Consider the following 24,750-nt stretch of genomic DNA (forward strand, 5'->3'; position numbering starts at 1 on the left):
AGAAAAGGAAAAAAAAGATTTAAGGTTAAAAAAAGGAAAGATTCACATAGTTCAGAATACAGTAGCCCAGCCCCATGCAACAAATACAGAAACACAGACTGTTTTGGTTGTAATGAAACACAGAAGTGATCACAGTTCTCTGTTGGACAGATAAACCCAAGACAACATTAAACAAACAGTAACTCCAAACGAGAGATTCCACAAAGAGCAGCTTTAATTTTGGATGAGTAATTAGTGGTTCGTTACCCACCTCCTTCCACTAATCCCTGCACTAAACCTCGTTGGATTTGGACAGTACTTCCTAAAACGCTTGGTCTAACAGTTCACATTATTTTGCTGCACAGTGTTCATGCAAAGCTGTACCTTCTGCTAAGAGTACTTCAAGGACCCTACTAATATGTTCTGGGCTGTGACATCCAACTACGATGAGTCAGTAGCTACCCTTGGACAAGTATGTTGAGACTGGAGAGCTGCTATCTTGGTGTTGCGTCAATTAATACTATCCACCCGCATTCCTAAAAGAGCATCACAGTATATTCTGTCCGGATGCAACACACTAAGTGGTTAAAAAAAGAGGCAACAAAACCATGCACTTCACTGCTTTAGGATTTGCTGATCCAAGCTATGTAAACTAGAAACCACTGAATTTCCCCTCACTACAAGAAAAAAAATTGAGGTGCTGGAGCACATCCAAAGAAGGGCACGAACCTGGTGAAGGGTCTAGAGCACAAGTCTTATGAGGAGCGGCTGAGGGAACTGGGGTTGTTTAGCCTGGAGAAAAGGAGGCTCGGGGAGACCTTATCACTCTCTACAAACTACCTGAAAGGAGGCTGTAGCGAGGTGGGGGTCGGTCTCTTCTCCCAAGTAGCAAGCGATAGGACAAGAGGAAACAGCCTCAAGTTGCGCCAGGGGAGGTTTAGATGGGATATTAGGAAAAATTTCTTCACCAAAAGGATTGTCAAGCATTGGAACAGGCTGCCCAGGGAAGTGGTGGAGTCACCATCCCTGGAGGTATTTAAAAGATGTGTAGATGCGGTGCTTAGGGACATGGTCTAGTGGTGGACTTGGCAGTGCTACGTTAATGGTTGGACTTGATGATCTTAAAGGTCTTTTCCAACCTAAATGATTTTATGATTCTGTGAATTATTCGATAATTCTTAGAATTGGGAGTATTACACATCATATACATATATACGTGTGCGTGTGTGTATACACACGATACGTAGCACACACGCAGATTCCACTTAATTACAAGTTCAGGCTTTGTACTATCAGAGGCATTTGCAATTCTGCCCTTGCATTGTTATACATCCATCTCCTCTAATATTAATTACACGTGTTCCCTACCATTGCCTTGGGATATGCACTCTCCTCTCACTCAAATCAACAATTACATCTTACTCCATGCCATCGCTCATAGATGAAACGGTTTTCACTAGCTGATCCATAGAGCATGATGCCCATTTCCTGATTTCATTTCCAGATCTTTCTCCATAACACCAAAAGAAACTAATCACAGTATCATGGCTAAGCTGAAGGCAAGCGACAAAAGTTTCACTTAACATCTGAATATAAAATCCTAAGTACAATTCCCCAAAATAATCTGTACTTTTGGCATATAATCTAAAGCAAGGAAGTTGCACAGGCACACGGCTCTTAGGGTCCCCAAAAAGCATTTCAAGCAACGTGTCATTGTTCCCAGCTGTGCTGCTGCTGGCAAGAAACAGTCATTCTTTTACAAAGCATTGAACATTTTCTCTCTTGACACTAGTCAGCATTACTCTGGTCCGGGTATCAACAGCTAAAGCCAGGACTTTTCCCCACTACCTCATGTATCACATTATTCATTAAAGGACCAATACTCCCTGCTGTTTACGGTCATTCCTGGATGGGCAGATATCCTTTGGCTGGTTATCCTTGACTTTGGAAGGGCAGCCAGGGCCACTGCTGATAAAGGCAGAATTTTAATGCAACTTATGCATACAGGTAAGTCCAAATTTTCTGCAAGGTCTAAGTCAGACAGAAAAAACCTTTGAGATCAGTCTGGTCACCTCCATAGCTGATGCTAGAGAACTTCTTTATATTCCCACCTCGACAGATGTTTTTGATCAAGAACAGTATTTCCACTTTCATGCTCATCTCTTGATAATTAAACTAATGCCATGCTACGCTGATGAATGCTTCCAGTTCTAGGAGTTCATTCACGTTTCCCCAAAAGGAGGTGAGAAACAATGAACCAGAACATGTTAAATTAGATCAACATTCCATTTTGATTTAGAAATCCCCAGTAGCAGAAGCAAGGTATTCCAACAGTTAATTAACCTCACTCAAAAATCTGCAGCTTATTTCCAGCCAAAGTTTTTCTGCTGTACCTTCTGGCTACTGCAGCTCATTATTCCATTCCCGGCTAGACTAAAAAGCCCTCTATTATTACACTTCTGCTGCTCCTGTCAGCAGAGACAAACATCTACAACTTCCACTTTGATAAAAGCATTTTCCATTATACAGTGTGTTTTCCAGTCCCTTCACTGTTTTCATGGCTCTTCTATAAACCCTCTCCAATTTTCAGCATATGATCCGCTACCATTTTATCAATGCAAGTTTGTTGCTGGGAAAAGCCTTCCCTTTATTTCAGCTACTCATTCGTGTTCTCCCTCTTTCTGCCAATTTTAGAGTGCATGTGATGACCCTGAAAAACAAATTTGATTAGATGAAAGCTAACATGGTGTAAAAAAAGAGAGGAAAAAAATAAAAATCTAACAATGCTCCCTCCCTTCCCCCAGTAAGAATTTGCATAGACAAGTATCACATAGACACCACAGTGGATAGCTGTAAGGAAAAAAGTAAACAGGGACCAGAACATAAAACATCCTCTGTATGTCTCCAGAGGAAGTTTCATGGCAAATATTGTCAGCCAAGCTCCAGAACATTAATGAAAAAGCAATAAACTAATAAATTTTTAACATCTCGCTGTATTCGACAGCTTATGAGACTCCACGTACTTTTCATGCTCCAAAAATAGGAATCTGCAGGAGTTTGTCCATGCTAACCTAATGCTGAAGGAGAGCTAGGAAGGCCACTGTATGCCTAATGATGCCTCCAATGTGATGTAAAGGAGCAGAGGAAAACAAAACAGATGAAAGGACCACACCCTTCTTATGAAAGAGTGGAGGGAGAGAAGAGAGATGAGATTAAGAATATTTTCCTATTCTTGGAATTCAAGCACCAGTCGAAACTCCAGGTGCCTGGCCAGACAAATCATATTCAAAGCTTGAAAAAGTTCAGCTCTCCAGGGTTAAGCAGGGATAATTCAGAAAAAGAAAAGTTAAAGATACTTAGATGGAGTTACAGTAGCAAGAGAAAAAACAAACAAGTAAACAACAAAATTCCAAAGGAAAAATCTGAAGTACTCTTACAAGGTTCAGCAATTTCCAACATTTCCATAATTAGTTTTACCTAGTTCTGGCAGCAGCCCACTAATAAGTCTCCTTTCTTTTTCCTCCTTGATATCTCACCGCCAAGAATCCCCTTTTCCCAGACTTTCCTTGCTTCCCATTACTACCTCTCTTCACAGAGAGTTCAACCTGACCAACCCATACCCGCACACAGACTAGGTAGTCTTCCATCTCCACCCCGTCCACCCTCAGTCATCATTTGGGCACATTTAGGAACGGTGTTTCCACTTATGCAGGAACTTCACTGATTAACTTTCCTGAGGGCTGAATTCTAACTACCGACCACCCACCGTCCTAAATATGAAGGGGTGGTAGAGCCTCAGATGAAAATCTTCCAGCAGTGCTGCCTGAAGGAACACCCAAAAACCTACATGAACAGTTCAATTTTCAGCAACGTTAAACAGCTTAATTCTAAATGAAGGCAGGTGCCATGGGAATTTAAATGCCTTAGAAACCTGGCCACCAATATATACGTATAAACATGGATCTTAATGCTTTACACTAAGCAAAAATACTAGCTGTAGTTGGCTCATTCCCTGCAAAGCAATCTCTTGGTTTTATATTGCTTTAAGATCTGGCCATGAGGAAAGCCTTACAAACACATCACGTGCAATCAGCTCAGCAACCAGCCATAATTTACAGCATATATACTTCCCCCATGAGTTTGGAAGCAACAGCCCAGCACCAAAAGGCTTTATCACCAGCAAAGAAGCTTCAGCTGAAGCCCACCATACTAGCTGTCCTCTGTCATATATCAGAGACTTTGACACAGTGAACTGTCCAAACCGTAAGATATCTTCCAGGTGCCACCAACAGAGCACATAAACAGGAAACAGAAAAATCCCTGGATAACTCATATAACATTGCAGTAAGTTAACATCTTCTTGAAAACTATTTCAACATAGGTGGACAAAGTGTCTTCCTGCACTTAAATTTGTGCAGAAAAAATATTTTCAGCCTCCTCGTTCAGTCGTCTTAACACCAGCTTTTCTTTGCAGTACACTCCTACAATGACCTAAACCAGCCAGTATGCCACCATGTATCACTAAAGGGAGAGGAAAAACATAAAAACAACAAAAAACCCACCACAATTTCCCATAGTATCTATAGGAGCTATGTAAATGAAGAATCTGACTGGTTATAACAATTCAGTTTTACTCTCATTAATCTTTTTCTTCTATTTTAGGTCAGTCACAAAAAATTCAGTCATTCTGGATAGATGGGTTTATTTCATTCCTTTTATACTAACTCACTGGCTCCTAAATTCTGGTCACAAGGCTTCATCATCGCTGCCATTCACCCCTTCTTCACAATGGTTCCAACTTGTGCTCTTCCTCTCCTCTGACCTCCTCCTCTCCCTTCCCACCAGCAGCCCCCCAAAGTAGTAAGCCTGTATGACTCCATCAAGAGCCAAGGAGAAGTCTCAGCACCACATTCCCAGTTCTGGCACAGCACAGGAAACCGGCATTATCCATACCCAGAGCCAGCAAAGGTTACCAGCTCACACACAAGGCAACTGGGAACCAGTGCTAAGTGGCACTGGCACACAAACTGGCTCCAGGCCAGAAATAGGTCCACCAAAACTTCTGTCATCTGTTTCCCTGTGCCCAGCAGATCTTGACCCGAGTTCTTTAAACCTCGTTTCTCTGCAGGTGGTTCCCTTCCATCTCTGTCTCGGCAAAGCTTCCAGCAACCCAGGGTCAGAAAATATTCCAGATGTCAAAACTGCAGTGTGACAAACATTTTCCATTCACAAATAAATCTCAACCAACAAGTTTAAGCTGAACTGCTCACAAGAATATCCAGTTAACACTCACTACCCCAGCAGGTAAACAGATTCTGGGACTGATTTGTACTCCGCTACCTAGCAGTTATAGGAACAAATACTACTCCAAGTATTTCAGTGGCTGGCTGAGAACAGACCGAGCAGATAAAGCAGCAGGTGCTCGGTGAGAGCCAGCCCCTGCACAACTACAAACATATGCTTCAGAGAAACACGTATTCTGAGCAGCCTGGACAGGTACTTCACCAAAATCTTCTTTTTGCAAACTGCTCCAGCAACAGTTATGACTGAAATGTATCTGATCAAATATGTATACCAGCAGACAGATGTTTTAAAACACTAGAACAAGAATCCTCCATTTCCAGTAAGTAAATGGTCTCAGGTTATCAAGTCCAGTGCTCTATGCAGAGAGAGCCTGAGGGAAGAGTCAGTTCTTCTTCCACTTCCCTCCTTTGGGCCACAACATCTCAGTGCTTCAGAAGTGTGTCAGCTGCTGAGTGACTCAGCAGTCCCCTTGCTGATGAGGACATTTAGCAGGGAGCAGCAGGCATGCCCATAAGCAGGTTGTCACTAGGAGCTGTGGAAATTCAGAGAGCTAGTCGACATCTACATCCCTCATTACTGGACTAAGTTTCCAAGAAAGCCAAACTGACTGAGACAGCAGGGTTTTGTTATTCTTCCCAAAACACAAAAGTTAAAAAGCACATTAAAAACTCAGCAACGCAATATCAAGGTATAAATTCCCAAAGAAAGCAAGACAGTAGGACAATCACTGTCCTCATTGTATTCTCCACATGCACTTATATATGCATGCACGTAAATATTGGTAACAGTCATCCACTGTCTCAGCCATTAAACACAAAGCTTAAAATCAGGGCATGCAGTGTGGGCCATTTCATGGTAACATGTAAGCTTAAGTTTTTACGTTTGCCCCTCTCACGATGACATTCGTATATCCTAACTATCCAAAATTGGTCTGTTCTATTGAATTTGGTTAATTGACATCATATGTAGATTTCCTGTATTATCACAAACTAAAGCTTCTGAGGTCTACTCAGTAGTCAGAACAGACTAACCTGTGGAAATTTTGAAAACCATTTCTACTGCAAGTAGAGAACACACAGACAGTCTCTCACTGGTGAGACTGTCCACTCACAGTAGAAAATACAGAGGCTTGAACTTGGGACTCGATGTGAATACTGTCTTCTATTTCTTCTGGTCGATGTGAATTTAAAGTAGTTCAGGACGCATGAAACTTGGATTTCTTAAGAGTCAAACAGTGAAACAACACCTAGTTTCAAACCAACCATCACAGCTTTCAGCAGTTTCAAAAAACTGCTAGAAAACTGTTCTGTCATCTTGAGGAATTAGTAATCAATTCTGAACATAGCACTTCATGTCTTCAGTATGGCTGTACGACTTGTCATTTGCATGTGAAAAGCCTGGAAGGTGAGCAGCATAACCATGGGTGGAAATGGTTACCCAAGGAACACTTAGACATCAACACAGAAGGTGCACACAGACTCATTAGCCACAAAGCACAGACAAGCCAGCAGATGAAACTAAAAATCACTCTCCTAGCATAAGCTGAGCGCAGCTTCAAGGTCTTACCCCTGCTAGGCATCAACAGGCGCTTCTTCATGTTGCCTGATAGAGCACAAGTGAACAGAAAAGAGAAAAACATCACATCAGCAACCTGAACAGCAGCAGTTTAAAAAGTTCTTAATGTTAAAACACAAAACAATAAGATATCAAATGTTTGTAATTATGTTTTGGTTAAGCCACATATGAAGTTAAAATTAAAGGTAAAAAATGAGAAAGATTCTCTGTATCTCCCTCCCTGCTCAGAGTCATCCGAACCAACTGTTCCTTTCCCCCGTTAAGGAGAGCTACTCTCCATGTTCTCACTCCCGTTAAGACCATTTGAACAGACCCTTTTATCTTCATCTGAGGAAAAGACTGCACTTTCTCTTCCCCGACACTCTCAGGCAAGAGCAACTCTTCAGAACAGAGCCCTGGAGTCCGTGCCAGGAACATCCTGCATCTACCTCCCACTTCAAACACCTTCCCCTTGCCTTTTATTCTTGAGGCAATGAAGCCCAAACCCCACTACACAGAGGTGGCTCAAAGACAGGGCCAACAAAAGCAAATGCTCTGGTTCTGCGCAAGGCAGGAGCAGGTTTATGCCATGCCAGATCTGGCACGTCTGCCTCCCTCAGCTAAGCAGCAGCCTGCCTCTCTCAATGGCATGCAGGCTCTGGTAGCTTTGCTGAAAGCCAGGTGATCCACACGTTACAAAGCCACCTGGGAACTGCACAGCTACCTACAGGTTAAAAAAAGCTGTAAACCTCAAAAGAAAAAGGAAACATCACTGGAAAAAGTTATTAAGTTTTCTTCATACTACTCATTTAAAAACTGAAGGGAAGTTTCTCTTTCACTATCCTATTTGCGAGGTTGGTCAAGCTAGGCAGAGTTCCACTAGGCACAGTAGCTTTATGTGTGTGCACCACGCAGGCAGTACACATCATGTGTCTCACCCAGAAGGAGAAATAGGACAAGTGACTTTTACAAAAGGAAAAAATTAACCTCCCTCAATAATAAGAAACTTGGAATTTATATAAAGGACTATAGTTTTAAATAATCTCCTCGTAGACTGAAAGGACAGAAGAAAAAGCCTATATAGACAATATACATTTTGCAGAAAAATATTTACCATCCATTCCATTGTGTTGTTCATAACTTCTTTTTCCCAGGATAGTTGGGGACCCATTATTAATGACAGGCGTAAATTTAGCAGGAGTCAGATTGTTGAGAGAACTGGACAAGCTCTTTGCAGGATCTGGTTTCGGAGGACACGGATGAGACTCTGTTGTAAAACAGCAAGGTGAGGGTTTTTTATTAGTGAAGATACTGGAATTATAAATCTGAAAACAACTTGCCAACTTCCAAGGTGACCAAGTATACCTCCCCTTATATACAAACTATCTCAGTCAATAATTTTGACTAGAGATTGCTATTTATATAAAGCATTTTAAGTATATTTAGGATTTCATCTCTACTGAAGATGTTAAAACCAATGTCATATATTATCCTAAAATAAGAGTTGATAACACAAGCACTTTGTATCTATTTCCAAAACACTATTCTCCGACAATTTGGGATCATTTTGGGGCTGCTCTATATCGAAAGCTGCAGGCAACACCCCTAACCTCTGGGGAAATTACTACTTTGCCAGTTTTGCAAGGTTTGTAAAAAATACAATTTCTAAACTGACCAAACAAGTGAGGATTCAAAGCACCACCATAAACAACACAGAGTCTGAATTCAAATTTTTGGCCAAGGCAGAGATCAAGCACACACTGTTCACCTGAAAAGATTTTTAGAAAGTTACAAGCAACAGCAAATGGGAACCTCAACCGAGTTTTTCTCTCGCAGCCCCAACAGCTGAGTAACATATAACTTAAAGCACACTGAACACGACACCTCCAAAAATACATTCTTGCCAGTCCATCAGCCTCCCTCCCTTTCTCTCACTCCCTTCTCCCAGGTCAGCAGTCAAATGGAGACCCTGACACAGCGCTAATGAAATCTCAAAATCTACTGCTACATTATGTACAACTATTAAAAGCAGGATTTTATCCAACAGCAAAACTTCTCCCTTTATTGGCTTTATTTGGTTGCACTATACATATCTAAAGGTTTCTCAATCTGTGTATCTCATCAGTGTACAGCAGAAGTACAACACTCAACAGAGAAGCAGTAAATATTTAATAAACCCTGAGCCTTACAATATTTCATCAACAAAAATGTTCAAAGAAACATAAAATCAACTCCAATGTTTCTTATCAGAGTAAAAAAGGCAATCGACTTCCTTGTTAATCTGGAAGCCTTCAAAGTACCACTGTCAAGCTAGCTTTCTGTGGTTAGACTCGCATTAGACTGCTGTAACAACCCGAGACATGTCTTCAGGGTATCTCCAGCAACTGGCAACGCTAGGGAAAATGATTTTGCGTTCATTTGGAGTCAGAGCTGGCATGTCACGTAGCTGGCCTCTTCCAGCACCTAAAACTTACATCAAGGTCCTGGACAGAGCTACTCAGTACTCCCCCACAGATCAGCTGATGAGGCCCAAGTCCTCAAGAAATCTGTAACACCCCCACCCCCACCCCCCAAAAAAAAAACCCAAGATGAAAGTAAAGAATGGAAACATAGTCCCCTTGTCTAGCTCCCGCACAGAACAGCCAGCAACTGATTCACAAGCTGTGGGACACAGTGCTGCCCTAAATCCGAGGGGCTTCTCAGAGGACCCAACTGTAGGAACTGCCTCCAGACAGCTCAAAAATTGGAACAATGGGACTGACCAATTGTTCCCAAAACATTATGTTCGTGACTCCATCAGCAGATGGTAACTTGTCCCCACATACATCGGAGGCCACAGCAAACACATCCCTCCCTTCACTTGAAAGTTTCTGATACAGCTCAGTGAACCCACAGTGGACTGCTGAGCCACTAGGTCTGTCAAATTAAGTAGGAAAAGGAAAAAGGACAAGTTCATGGGAAGGTTTTCATGTTTTGTTTTTTAATTCAGAACCAGCATCTAAATCCAGAACCAAATCGAAAAAGAAATGGTTAGCAGAATTAGCTAGTTTTTTGTTTGGTTGGGGGGGGTTGTGTTTGGTGGTGTTTGGTGTGGGGTTTTTTTAATACCTAAATACCGGAGTACTGCTTCTAAAGGCTTTCGAACCACTTGCTTTAATAGCAATGGGTTTTCTGATGCCTCAGGTAAACGTGCTGTGCCTGTAAAACAAAGAAAAATAATTAGAGGGTAAAGACATTTAGATATTAAAAGAAAACTAAATTAATAACTCAAGTGTCCCAAAAGAGCTTTCTAATCAAAAGGAATTTTACAGGTTGCAAGCATGTCTTGGCAACAGGACACAAATGCAGGAGAATGCTACGTGTAACAGCTACATGAGTTATTTTAAAACAAACAACAACTCATGAATTTAAGTTATTTGCCTAGCCTGCCATCAGTTAGAACACTCTGCAAGTATAGCTAGATTTTGTGAAACCACTAGCTATGAGCAAGAGAGCATCTCAAGAAGTTGCAACTCAAACTTTATAGGAAAGGAATCTCAAAGGGCTCCTTTGCAAGTAGGTGCCCAGCTGCATCACCACTCACATTCTGCTTTGATTGCTGCGCTGTTAATAGGCAGATAGGGATGTCTTGCAGCATGCCAAGGGCGCAAGATATCTCGACATAAACGTCTGGCAATTCTTGTCAGTTTTGTTGTATGGAGATAGAAAGCTTGTCGTGTCTTCATAGCAAACTTGGGACTCCCACTGTTTCGTACTGGCACACCATGAGGACTCTAGAAAGAAAGAAAAAGAAATATGGTTTCTAAAAAATAATTATTAGAAAGTATGGTTTTAAAGAAAAGAAAGAATATCATACAAAATCACTTTCAACAACTGATTCACAGACATAAGAACAGAAACAGTATTACAGCTGAAAATATTTTCAGCCCAGCTATTCCCCATTTCCCAAATCTTACCCATCAACGTTTGGAATTTTCTTCCAAAATATCTCAAAGGATAAAATGAACGTAAACATTTTCTCTTCACAGGGATGTATTTACTGTCCCAAGTGCTGTCCCAAGTTTTAAGGCAGGGATCCAAAAGCCAGACCTGAAGAAGTTACCTGATGCTATCACACAATTTAGTGCTTACAGAGCCAACAGAAAGACTCTCAGACTTTGGGTGCTTAGATTTGCTCTGGATATACAATGCAAACTCCTTATAAAAAAGCATTTGTACGAGGGAGAGAAAAATCAGAAAGTAGCTGTATGGCTAAAATATACATCATAAACTCACTTCCCAAAGCAAATTTACAGCATGCAAGAATGTTTTTGTCTCAAAGTTGCAAGAATTTCTGTTTTAATTCTTACTCTGAACTCAATGAATGCATTTACAGAGTTGTCAAATATTCACTGCATGTAATAAAGAATAATACTGAAAGATGTTTATCTACTACAGAGAGCAAAAGCAGTATTTCTTCATGAAAGCAACTAAGTCAACCAATAAAATAATGAAAGTAGTATCTTGTTATCTCAAACCTGCCCACGGTTGGAAAATAGGAGGAAATTTCAGTTTGGGGAGAACAAGGCTTTCCCCTCTCTGACTATTTACATACTTTTTAATTAACAAATAAGAGGAATAAGTCTGATAAAACCTGGCAGTTATCTCAGCAATTAGGTAGCTTCAGAGGGCAAACAGACGCCTGGAAAGGACAGAGGTTAAACGAAAGAAATAGAATAGAAAGGGAATGATAGCAAAGACTAGGAGAGAGGAAAGAAATTAATCTAAGACCAAAGTTCAGTGTGCACTCTCCTTCGGTCCATGTGATGCAGCTACTTTTTCAAATCAGCTTTGATGCTGTTTGAAATCAGCTTTGATGCTGTTTCAAATCAGTATGATGTTTCCAGACTGAACTTCCACCAAATTCAGAAAAATTCTGAGAGTTTTGATTTTTAAGTAAAAGGGGAAAAATTAAACAGAAGCAGCTCATACAATGCTTACTCAAAACCTACCCAAAAGAAGGAAGATTAATTAAAAAAAAAAAATAGGATGAAGTAGAAAAACAAGAAAAGGGATCTCTAAAAAGCCACTAGCTATTTGGGGTATCTAATTTTGAATGTGCCTTGGGAAAGGGAACAGGTTTCAGGAAATAATAAATTCCTTTATTGAAAAAAAAAAAACCCAACCAAAAACCAGTCCTCTTCCCCTACAGCAAAAATCATGGAAACCAAATACCAGAAACACTGGCTGGCATTTCAGTTTTTTCCATCTTCATTAAGCTAGCCCATGCATTCGATGGCTAGTTTGCTAAACAAATGATGTTTTTTTTTCTCAGGGCAGTACTTGGCAACGAATTACTTATAGCTGAAGTTAACATGCCAACTTTTGCAAGACATGAAATACCAAACCCAAGGACAACAATGGAGGCTGAAAGCATTCTTTTTGTTGTTAAATATTTAAGAACAGTGAACAATTAGTTAGATATCATGGCACCTAGCTTTCCAGGCAAGAGCACCGAGCAGTCTGCTTTGCAGATACCTACCAAATTATTGCGGTTTGGTCCTGGTCTCTCCCCATCTAACCGTGTTGGCATTTTCAAGCCACCGTATTTCTTCCAGTACGTCCAACAGGATGCACAGAGGCGACACTGCATGTTAGGGGGACCCCAAGAATACCACTGGTAAGACTGTGTGGCTAGAGATAACAAAGGTGGAAATTATATATATCCTTAAACAGGATCACTTTACAGAGCTTATTCTCTTTAGAACCATCACAAAAGAAAACGCACACAAAGACAGTGCAAAGCTCAAACAAACCTTAAAAACCTGATGATGGCTTCACTGTCATCACCACTGTTAAATGCACTTGTGATTTCAGCAGAAATAATTACATGTATAAACCTCTTTTAAAACATGAACAGAAAAAAACAACTAGTAGGATAGGAAAATTTCCTGCCAATGAAACTGAAAGCTCTCGTTTTGCAAGACTGGTAGACAACAATTTCTGCAGAGCACGGGAGAGAGGGAAGATTGTCTTCAGGAACTCCCCATACATTAATTTTACAACTAAAGAACATAAGAAATCTGTGACTTGACTTCTCATATAGTCCTACATTCCAGCATCTCTAAAGGCTTCCCATAAAGGAGCACAATCATTAGAACTCAGTATATCAATATCAGACAGCAGACCAAATACATTGATATCACATATTTTGAAATCTACTAAAAAATTATGAAAAAATTGTCAAGTTCACACCGTGTTGATTTAAGTATTTGCTCAACAGCTACCTAAAATTACGCAGGACATTTACTAACTCCCCCTTTAGTACTTCATAATTTTATTTACAAATGTAACACCAGTAACCCAAAAAACCGCTTTGCTTAAATGCTGCTATGTCAAATTCTGTCCATCCGTCCCTGTCCCCCCCCTTCCAAAGCCTTCTCTCCCACCCCCCACCACAACAGAGCTTTTATTTTACTGTTTGCAACACAACATTCACGCTCTCTATGCACAACTGCCATACTGGCATGTCACTTACTATAACAGCTTTCACAGGCCCGTCCTGCTCCCGTGTTCTGTGCCTGTACTCCAGTACCATTTACCACTCCTGGTTTGACATTATTTACATTGATCTGGTTGGGGTTTGGCTTGTTACTTAAAACACAAAGCAAAAAAGGAGGTCAAACATTAATTGAGGCATGCAATTTCCTATGTGACTTAAAAAAAATATGGCCCAAAATGTTTGAAGATTTAAATTTTGTTCATCGTGTGGCTTCCAGAACAAGCTGTACTTACCAGCAATCTGACTTCCATGAACACACTGTCTCAGATAATATTTAAATAATGCCGATAATAAAAACAACTATAATAATAGTTAGATGCCATTTTCAAGAGTCCAAAACCATTTTAAAACAATAAACCAGTGAAGCCAGGTATCTTACTCACTATCCCAGACATTCTAACCTAGGTGACAAAAAGATCTTATCTACAGATCTCCCTCAGTCCTCAACATGAGTGGTATTTTACTTAAATCTCCAAAAAGAAGCCTGGGGGAAGAAGCAGTAGAGGTAGATGGAGAAAGGTCAACCCCTGCCTTATTCAGGGAAAGATAACCCTAGACTGCAGTCACAAATATTTCCACGTTATCTTACTGCAAAGGTTTGTATCATATAGCCACAATTCGCACAAGCACACCCAACTCATTGAACAAAATCTTTGGACATAGCGTATACACAGAGATATTCATGAGTATGAGCCTTCTGGCAAGTCTTAAACTATGGTCTGTGCTTCTACTAAAAAGTATTGAGGTTTCTACTGAACAGAAAAAGTCTGAAAGCTTAACATCCACAGAGCAAGAAATGATGGCTATCACTAATACATTATAATACAACAACTTCTGAATCACCTCATCTCATCCCTATACTCTCTTAAAAATGATGACTCGAAAAAAAAAGGTACTGGCAGGATCTGAGAATGGAAGGGCAAACAAAACCTTGGCATAGAAGGCAGTATGGAATAGTACAAAACCTCTGCAGAGGAAGAGATGTCAGAGTGGGAAAAGGAGGTGTTCAAAAAAATCCTTGGCATGGGAGGGAACAAGAAGGCCAGAGAATTGATATTGCAGGGACAGGACTTCTGGGGAATGGAGGAAGATGGGATAAGTCACACAAGAAGTTTCAGAGAAGAATACACAACGAGCTTATAAAACACGCAAGGATTCCCAGGTGCTATTAGGAGCTCAGCTTATAGAAGCAACAAAAAGTAGGCAGCCTTTGGTGCCAACTTCTGACCATAAGCCCAAATTGTAGTACCGATTAAATTTCCCATATATTCTCTTACCTGAAGACTGAAGGGAGTGGGCATATTCCTTTTATTTCCAACTAATAAAACCACAATTTGGAATCCACTTATTCAAGCAGAAATATCTTAAAATAGCTTTCTGAAAACACATTTTCTTATATATCAGTTGCACACTGATACAGGAGTCACAGTGACTTCAGTGACCCAGAATACTTATTACTTTTCACCCTGGCTAGCGCTGCAAAAACAGCATTGTGGGAATATGGCCAAATTAATTTCTTTCTAATGGGGCATCAATATTAGGTTTCACGTTCTCAGCAATGACCCCTGAAAGCAAAGGAGTTCCAAGTTACTGAATTCTGAAGACAACTGGCCCTTGAAGCTCCAGAACAAACCCAAACGCTACTGGAAAGCTTACACTGCCCTGGAAGCGGGAAGGTCATCCTTCTCCTCATTTGAAAATGTATGATCAGGCAGCGAGATACAGAGCTCAGTAAAGCCCCATTTCTAGAGGCAAAATAGATTCTGTAGTGAATGTCCTGTAAGGACCACACACACATTGCATAAGGAGGTAAGAGAGTATTTGCCCAGTCCAAGCAAAACTTCAGATAGCATTCTGATGGTGCTTCCTTCTTGTAAAGTTCAGGGCTTTCTGCAGAAGAGAAAGCTTAGGAGGCTAAGCAGCACAGAAATACACAGAAATACAGAAATAGTTTGGTCCTTCAGTACACTGAGCAGCCCATACACAGACCAAAAGAAGCAGAGAAGAGAAAAAAAATAAAGGCATTTAGATTAACAAGCCTGATTAGGTTTTCTTCTCCTTTTGCTTATTAATTTGCCTGGCTCTCACAAGGATTAAAGTGTTTCGGGGTGCTTATTAGAATGGCACGAAGTTCTGACACCACAGATGGCAGGAGATATGCAGACACATTTAACAAAGGGAAAGTTGAAAGAGGGTACATTCACGCTACCCAGCATTTTGCTCTGGGATGTCACTATAGTAACCTGCTGCAAAAGAACTTTTGCCAATGATTCACTAGCAGACTCCATGTGCAAACATTACCAAGATGCTGTAGAACAAACAGTCCTCACAGATGCACACTGTTAAAAGCAGCGTTGGTCAATAGACAGAGTAAAAGACTGAAGTAAAGAAAACTAGGGTTCCACTGCAGGTCTTACGGCTCAACATCAGACATGCTGCTTCCCTTCTATACACTTATTTATCCTCTGAAAAATGCGGTAAAGGAGTCTTAAATCCATCAGTGAAGCACACAAAAAGGTTTTGGTTTTTTTGAGCAGCATGCCTGGAAGCCCTGGTGTGTCTGGTTGTAAACAGTAAGTTGAGAACAAGACTGCACACGTTGACATGCACATCCAAAGTACTAAGACCATGTGCAGAAAGGAGGGTGATGGCCTGACTCTGTTGTCCTCTCTACAACCCTTATCAAACTTGTATTTCATAGAATCATGAATGGTTTGGGTTGGAAGGGACCTTAAAGATCATCTAGTTCCAACCCCCCTGCCATGGGTAGGGACACCTTCAACTAGACCGGGTTGCTCAAAGCCCCATCCAACCTGGCCCTCAACACTTCCAGGGATGGGGCACCCACCACCTCTCTGGGCAACCTGTTCCAGTGTTTCACCACCCTCATAGTGAAGAATTTCTTCCTTATATCTAATCTAAGTCTACCCTCTTTCAGTTTAAAGCCATTACCCCTTGTCCTACCACTACATGCCCTTGTAAAAAGTCCTTGTCCAGCTTTCTTGTAGGTCCCCTTCAGGTACTGGAAGGCCGCAGTAAAGTCTCCCTGGAGCCTTCTCTTCTCCAGGCTGAACGATCCCAACTCTCTCAGCCTGTCTTCATAGGAGAGGTGCTCCAGGCCTCTGATCATCTTCGTGGCCCTCCTCTGGACTCGCTCCAACAGGTCCATGTCCTTCTTATGTTGGGGGCCCTAGAGCTGGACGCAGTACTCCAGGTGGGGTCTCACCAGAGCTGAGTAGAGGGACAGAATCACCTCCCTCAACCTGTTGGTCACGCTTCTTTTGATGCAGCCCAGGATATGGTTGGCTTTCTGGGCTGCGAGCACACGTGAAAGGGATGCAGGGGTGAAAGCTGATCACCAAATCACACTGATCACAAAATTGTCACACTGTAGTTGTGATGGTAACTTCACTTCAGAATTTTGGAACAGTACAATTAATGTATCTGCAACAAGCACCAGAAAGTGTCCTGTTCCAAAGCTACGGTCAGGTGTCACAGTGGCAGTAACAAAATTCAGGCAACTAATGTCTTCATCATATGAGAAGCAAAAAGCTCTTAATTGTTGTTATGTTAATTAAACCTGTTTGATATCACTGAAGACTGCTACAGCTATTAACAAGAAAATTAAACGAGTAACTGGATGACTTGTTAGACAATTAATGAAGCTGAAGTGAAAGATGCAAATAAGGTAGTGTGAATACCGATGGTGCGGTAAACTATCATTTCCAGTTCTTACATCAAGAATGGAAGTCTTTTAAATGGGTTTCAATTGCGCTGGAGCAGTCAGTTATGCTAGAACAGGGATCACAAAGTGCAGACTTCTGGGCTGTATTCTGCAGGAGATCAATTTCAACTAAAGAGACTAAGGTGATAAAGCACGTGCAGAAAGAAGGCACTGGAAGCCAGCCATCATGGACTGAAGCCCCTGCCCAAAAAACCCAACCTGAAGATAACCCTGAGCCACGCAGAACACTGAAATCCCTTCACTATATGACTGGCTAGCATTTCACCCACAGCACAGTGATAAAGCTTTAGCTGTTAAAAATAACTATAAGCAACACCATCAGTGAATGTTTCCTGTTATTCAGGAAACTGTAGTGGTGCTAGATGCAACAGAACAATTAAGAAATTAAGGCTCAGAAATAAGAACATTTTTTAATCCTTTGTAAGGAACATTTATGCCATCTACCTCTAGGCATATAACACAAGCGTCTGGATTCCTTATCCAAGACAACAGAGGGGTGAATTCTCATCACAGGCTACTGTAAATACCCACTTCTAAGAACAGGTCTAATGACTGCTAAACAATGCTTTTTGAAAATGAGAAGCTTTCTCCAACAAAATACTGAAGATCGCCATTTTAACTAGCACAGCTACAAAAGAAAGAACAGCATTACACCTTTACGTTTTCTAGGCTGCAATGGATCCCTGCACAACTAAACAAGGAAGGAAAAAAAGTCTTGCTCCTCAGACAGAGGACAACCAACAAACAGACAAAGGAATTAGCTTCAGCTTGTTAACCATTGCCCCTTCTAGTCATCCAAAGCTTTGACCTATTCCTCCAATTTCCCTATTCGCTTAAAAAAAAGAGGCAGGGTAAGGAGAATAATATTTCCCTACTTTACAAGTGTTTGCAAGGCAGCATTTGCAGCCTGTCAAAGTGCTTTGAGATTCTCAGATAAAGTACTGTAAGTAGAATGTACTAATTTACATTTACAGATGTAAATTTAAAATTTACATTTTACATCAATACATTTTGAAGACTGGGGAGTGTATGGAGCACTTCATTCTTCCCTTTCTGTTCTTACCCCTTCTGATATCACTTAGATCAAAGCAAAAGAGAGAAAAGCCACACAAAATTTTATGTCTCAGCCTTCATGATTTGCAGATGTCCTAATCCCAAAAAGCACCAGCTACACAACCAGATCGTCATCAAAAAGAAGCAAGTAACTAGTACGTATGATGTCCGCAAGATTAGTAAAACCAGAATATAACTTCCACAACAGCCTGAAGAATATGTTTGGGTACACACTAGAAGGAGAAAGAGACTGAGACTACATCTGCAACAAGAAAGGTCTCCGAGCCCCGCATTCACACTGGTGGATGACAGGATGAAGTGTACAAGAAGATGGAATCTCTTCATGCATTCAGGCTTCTGCTGCTGCTTTATTTAACACCACTCCCACTGACAGAGAAATTGCTACAGAAAATAACGAGAAGATTTTTTCCAGTATTTCCTGAATACAGATTTCAACTGATTTTATACTTTTTCCTTTCACCAGGAAAGCACATTAGTGCTTTTCAACCCAAGGGATGCATTACAAAGCCATGCATACAAACACTGGGTTCAGTCACATCAACTACAGATGTCTGTCCAAAACCAGGGTTGTTCTTGGAAGGAGCACAGAAATGTTTTTCCAATATCTAGGATGTTGGTTTAGGACTTGATAACCTCACATCAATTACCTGTATGACTCTTCCATGCTTCAGTTACCCACGTTATAAATTTGGGGCACAGTCTCAAGTTAAGAAATATCAACTCTAAAGCTTCACATAGACCTGTTATTTTTCACTGTATAATATGTATGTGACATGAGAAATAACCTTTGAAGACCGCTTCTATTGGTTTTCTAATTATTTTCCTCCTCTCTCCCTAGATTTTCCTATTATCATCACAAGAACAAATGAGACTCCTATCAGTAGAAGACAGCCAGAGACAAAAAAAAAAAAAAAAAAAAAAGGAGGTAAAATTGAGTCTGATATCCTCCGGGGTCTCTCTTTGCAAACAATTTTACACCAGTTATTGTTAGAATAGGTTTCACTCAATCAGCTGATACGCTTCTGCGTAGGTCTTGTGACAGCCTACATCAAGTAATTTATTTCTGAAGTGACAAGTGGATCATTACGGTTCAAGCCTCGAAACAGGAACGGGCTCAGTAACATGATAAGGACAAATCAATAACATTGATATTTAGATCCCTACACCAAGTATTGCTATTACAAGCCAAGAATATAATCTTCTTCTAGGTCACAAGATAATGTAGATACAATCCATTCCCTATGTGCCAGACCTTGTACTGAAACTTGAGTAGAAATAATCCAAAAATCTTAGAAATACTTAATTGTTGCCACATTTGGAGGTATTAACAGCAAAAAAGCAGTAGAAGCATTCATGTGGGATTAAATAAGTCATGTACGCAATTGCTACCTTTCCTGATACACATGAAAGGATATTGAAGGAGGAGGAAAATTTGATAGCCATTTTATCAATTAAACAATATGTAAGTTAAGGTATAACACTCACAAAATCAACTGTGACTGGAAATCAAAGCCAGAGACAAAAATAGCAACCACATGGGTAGAGACAGAAGTCTCTTCCTGAAGTAGAGAAGTTGCTGATTTGATTATATTCTCTAGATAGCAACAAGAATTATCTTGCTGAGATACAGTGTTGAGGGTTAAGATACCACTCCAGCCAGCCATTATCAAATGAGCACCATAACCTTTCAAATACAAAGCCCTACCTACCTACATTATAATCCAAGAGCAACAGCAAGTCTACCAGGCTCTCTCGTCTGCAATATCCTTTCGCACCCGCAGTCTAAATTACATTGGCTTTTGCTTTACGAGCTTATCACATTGTGAATTCATGTTTAATTTGATGTCCAGTGTCCCCCTGAAGAGTAACACCATCCACAGAAAGCAATATTACACCTAATTTTTAGTAAATTCACCTGAGAGATATCAACATTTTCAAAGCAAAAAAGAAATCAGGGATCCTCTATTTGCACAAGAAATAAGGGACTGTCTTGCAAGCTAAATATGTAAAACTTAGTTTTGCCTTAAGTAACAAAACACATGGTAGAAGTTCATAAATATTTGAAAGGAGATAGCATAAAAGAATAAAGGAGTTATTTGGGCTAATACACATGGGAACATATCTGGGAGAGAAAAGTTGAAAAAGAGAAAGGACAGGGGAGATTTAAAGTTCCACACTATAACAACTTGCTGACTGGGTTATGCAGAGGGAATACAAAAGAAGAAACACATTTTACTAAGAATTTTTATTTTTTATATATATTATATATTAATTGTAATATAGTTCTATATATGAATTTATATATATCTAAATTACATTAGGAAACAACCACACATTGGTGATCCACCGATGACAAAAATTAATAAAAACAGATATATTATTGAGTAGTTAATTAGCTACCCCTTTGTTCATGACTGTGCTGACCTGCTACCAAGCCTCCAACTCCCAGTCCACATAAAAATAAATATTAGAAGATAAGTAACGGTCACTTCTAGATGGGAACATTATACAGGATGAAGGAAACAAGCAACATGACAGCACAGCATCCTAACCAGGAAAGCCCCAAAGGGAAAGTCCTCAGCTGCCCATGGAGGAAATAACCTGTGCTCCAGAAGTGGAAGGTCAGCATGAGGGAACAGCTTTGCCTTTTACACGCCCATAACCAGCAGCGTAAGCATACTGGGAGGACTGCTGCTTTGTTCTAGCCAGCTTTGAAATACCAGAGCTATCGTTTTCTTCCACAGGGCTCCTAGCTGTTTATTAGCATCAGGGTGGTTAGCATTAACTCAGCTAAAATACAAAGGAATTCAAGCCTATTCAAGCATCAGCAGAGGGTTCGTTACATTGGTAACCTAATTTAATAGTTCTCTGACATGTTTGTTCAACTATGTCTCTCAGTATGTATTAAAGCAAATACATAATACTGGCAGGCCATGGAAACTGCTACACCAGACCCTCTACAATGAAATAGAAAACAGTACAAAAAGATACTTACTAGTTGGGTATATACACTTGTTTTAGCTTGCTTTCTGCTTCTGCTGCTTTCAATCGTTTCTTTAAAAAGAAAAGAAAAAAGAAAAAAGTTAGAATAAAATGAAAATAAGGACTACTCTACCTGGGAGTCAAGTAACATACCTGTAAAAACTTTAGCACTTATTAACAAACAATGAAGTTTTCCTTTCACTGAGCAGCTAACAAAATCATTTTCCAACAGGAAAATATCCACTGAAAACAATTGCAGGCATCAAGTGACTACATACACAGCTTTCCAAAAAAGTCAAAAGAGATGACAACCTACTATTTATAAGGAGAAACTTTTCAGTCCCATTCACTTCAATACAATTTCATGCATTGCTCCTCCCACAGCCCTTTTTTTTTTTTTGCGCAGAGGAAGATCTGACATATCAGTCTGTGTTCGTTCTCCATGATAATATTCACCAGTTGGACAATAGCAGGTGTAGTAATGCACCCTCTCCATCGTATCTCCTCAACAGCTGAACCAATTCAGAGTTTGGACAAAGACTTTTTTGATAATAGTCCTCATTTTTGAAGACAGAGTGACACAGGAGATCATCTTTAAAAATTAAAAATGCCAAGAGCTCAACTCAAAACCGATGCAGAATTACCTAACAGATTTTTTTTTTTAAATTATGGTATGTCATCACTTCTGACTAGACATTAGCCATGGGCAACCTGTACATTTGCACTTTGTAAAGGTGAGCAGCTCTAGGTACACAAACACTATGAGACAAAAAGGAAATAAACCCCAGGCACATGTGTGAAATCTCAGGGGACACGTAGCAAAGAACATTAAGGGGGTAAAAAGGGGAGAAGCTAACTAGACCAAACAACCAGCCCCTAATGCAAAACACCATTGCCAGGAGATATTAAGGAACATAAGAGATGTGTTTAAGGGAAAACACATACAAGAAGCAGACTTTCAAGAGCATCTGTTAACTTCTGTCCACATTTCTGGAGTAAATGGATCCTTTCAATGGGATGTATAGAGTAAATTCCCCCACAATACTACTGCTTTTTTTTTTTTCAGCTACAGCTGTGAACTTGCTGATAGCCCACAGAACGTGGCAGAAGTAGGCAATTACCATGAGCTTTACTAACTGGCCAAGAATTCCTTTTATGACTCAAACCTTTGCACCATTTAAAAAGTAAAAGAGATGTTCTGAGGTTCAAGTTTTCTCTTTATTACATAAGCTAAATTAATTTAGGGTGAACATCTGGAGGCCTCTAGTCCAACCCCCTGCTCAAAGCCAGGCCCATGCCAACATCCATGCTGGTAACAGCAGTCTGCATAAAGCCATGACAATGTTTTCCAGACAAACCAGCAGCATGGTGATATTCTAGACAAACAGATTAGCTTAACATTTTCTATGCAGCAGCCTGAACGCGCAGTCTAGGAAAATAATTGTAAAGCTAAAGTCAGTATCTTCATACACACAAGAAGCACCAGAAAATGTAATAAAATTGAAGAGTGTGTCACTGAGGAACTGGACAAACATAAAAATCCTTTTTACAGGGGCTCAATGGAGACACATAGAAACAATAAGTAAAAGTTTCCCATAAGCATAAAGCTTGCTTTGATCAGAGGGACAGTCTTAAGCAACAGTTTTCTATTTGACAGCCTGAGAGTTCCTCACCAAAGCCCTCTAGACTCCTAAAGAATTCCCCTCTTACCCTTTCCTGCAAATAAAAGTCAACCCATCTTAGAAATCAAAGAATGAAGTTGTCAGACAAGAGAACAAGGACTGAGAAAACAGAACTTCTGAAAGTTATCCAGAGACTGTAGGTACACCTTCAAAGAGCCGCATCCAGAAGCTGACTTCTTTCTGCCGGTGCAAGCAAGTTTCCCAGATTGCTTCTGTTAAACCTCATCTAGGACAAGGACAGCTACCCGAAAACTGTCTTCAAGAAAACCAAGATGAAGACTTCATGGAGATGATCCTTATCAATCCCACAGACTTGGGGAAATCAATAATACACATTGTACTGGCAACCGGTGATGGGACTAAAAAGGTTCTCCCTCTGAATACAAACCACAAATTCAAAGTTGAACATTTTCAAAACACCCTGCTCCAAGTCTTTTTATGCAAGAAACCAAAGCATCCAATGATGGGCCTCAAAAAGTGCTTGTGACAATGGTTCTCCAACAGCATCAGAAACCCTCCTCTATCTTCCAGAGACACACTACCCCCCAAAAAAAATCATCCTTCAAGACAATGCACACTCTCAGGTGCATTTCTGCTCATGAACTGAAGGCTGTTCCACCTACAGCCCAGGCTGAAAAACAGGTCTTCTCTCCCCAAGCACAGACTACCACGGGCAGTTATGTCAGCAGACAAACAGCCACAGAGCTCACTCTCCCCAGGAATTACAAGAAAGTCCAACATCAGATACGGATAAACAGCTTAAAATACTGGTTGATGAACTTTGTACAAGAATCATATTTCCTTGAGGCCAAAGCAGGAAATTCAGGGAACCTCCACTGGTAGAGAACTGGGTGGTGGCTTTTTTTTATTTCCACTAGATTTCTAGATTGTGGTGGAAAAAAGCTACAGTTTTCCTGACAAAAGCTCCCAAGGGGACTATCTAGAGTCATTATGTTATGATAGTTTTGGAAATCTATGAATGGAAAAAGCTTCATGCAAGCACAATGCATTACCAGCAGCTGAAATATTCTACTATCCACAATGTAAAGTCATTTGCCTTGGAGACATGGTTAATTTAGGGTACTAAGCAACATTTTAGTAAACTGGTGATGAATGTTAACCTCACACCACAGATTTTCTTTGTGATTGATGACCATGGTGCTAACTCTGAGCGAACAACTGCCGTAAGTCACCTGGACCTAGCAATACCCTCCCTCTCCTACAGCTGCTGCCTGGGGATCAGTGCAGAGCACAGACATACAGCATACACCTTTATTAAAAACTAGTATACCAGGAAAATGGAAGGTTTTCAGAAGGTACCACAATGTACTGAATAAGAAGAGGTTGGTTTTGCACTAAGTACTTGCAGCTGTGGACAATCAATAGACCAGATATGATGAGTTTCCTATTTTCTGACAGTGACTGATACCAGAAGGTACAAAAGAAAGGTGCCTGAAATGTAGTCATGCACAATTTCAGAATAATCCCTTCACAGAGAAAGTGCTTTGCTAGGTCCTTTGCCAGTTATTAATTGATTTGTGCCTGAAGCATATTTACGCTATAAATTCTTAATGTTGTCTGATGTAGTTATGAATGTCCTCATCCACAAAAAAACCCCTGAACATTTCTAACTTTTTCTAGTAGTTTGGGCTAAATGCAATCTTTTGTCTTTGAGGTATTTATATATGCACATCTTAAGGATATTCTCTTATTTACCTCATCTATAAAGCGGAGATATTACCAACTTGTCTATCCCAGAGGGACCAAGGGATTAAATTACTGAGCACTGTACATTTGAGTTGGTGCAAACATCTGTCCTTCATATATCCTCTCCCTAGATTTAACATCTTTCATTCTACCCACTGAGCTTGAAAAGAGTTTTATAATAC

General features: G+C 40.3%; 1 protein-coding gene across 1 annotated transcript in view; it reads right to left on the bottom strand.

Annotated features, from left to right (window-relative positions):
- MTA1 (metastasis associated 1) overlaps positions 1 to 24,750 on the bottom strand; it is a 68,854-nt gene that overhangs the window by 12,965 nt on the left and 31,139 nt on the right. Inside the window, exons 12-18 of the mRNA XM_009320691.1 lie at positions 21,193 to 21,251; positions 13,355 to 13,470; positions 12,359 to 12,510; positions 10,421 to 10,610; positions 9,946 to 10,035; positions 7,952 to 8,104; positions 6,850 to 6,885 (exon numbers count right to left, since the gene is read on the bottom strand). Coding sequence (XP_009318966.1) covers positions 6,850 to 6,885; positions 7,952 to 8,104; positions 9,946 to 10,035; positions 10,421 to 10,610; positions 12,359 to 12,510; positions 13,355 to 13,470; positions 21,193 to 21,251 — 796 coding nt within the window. The remainder of the gene's footprint in view (positions 1 to 6,849; positions 6,886 to 7,951; positions 8,105 to 9,945; positions 10,036 to 10,420; positions 10,611 to 12,358; positions 12,511 to 13,354; positions 13,471 to 21,192; positions 21,252 to 24,750) is intronic.

This window comes from Pygoscelis adeliae, unplaced genomic scaffold (genome assembly GCF_000699105.1).
Source record: "Pygoscelis adeliae isolate BGI_AS28 unplaced genomic scaffold, ASM69910v1 Scaffold402, whole genome shotgun sequence".
Taxonomy (NCBI): domain Eukaryota; kingdom Metazoa; phylum Chordata; class Aves; order Sphenisciformes; family Spheniscidae; genus Pygoscelis; species Pygoscelis adeliae.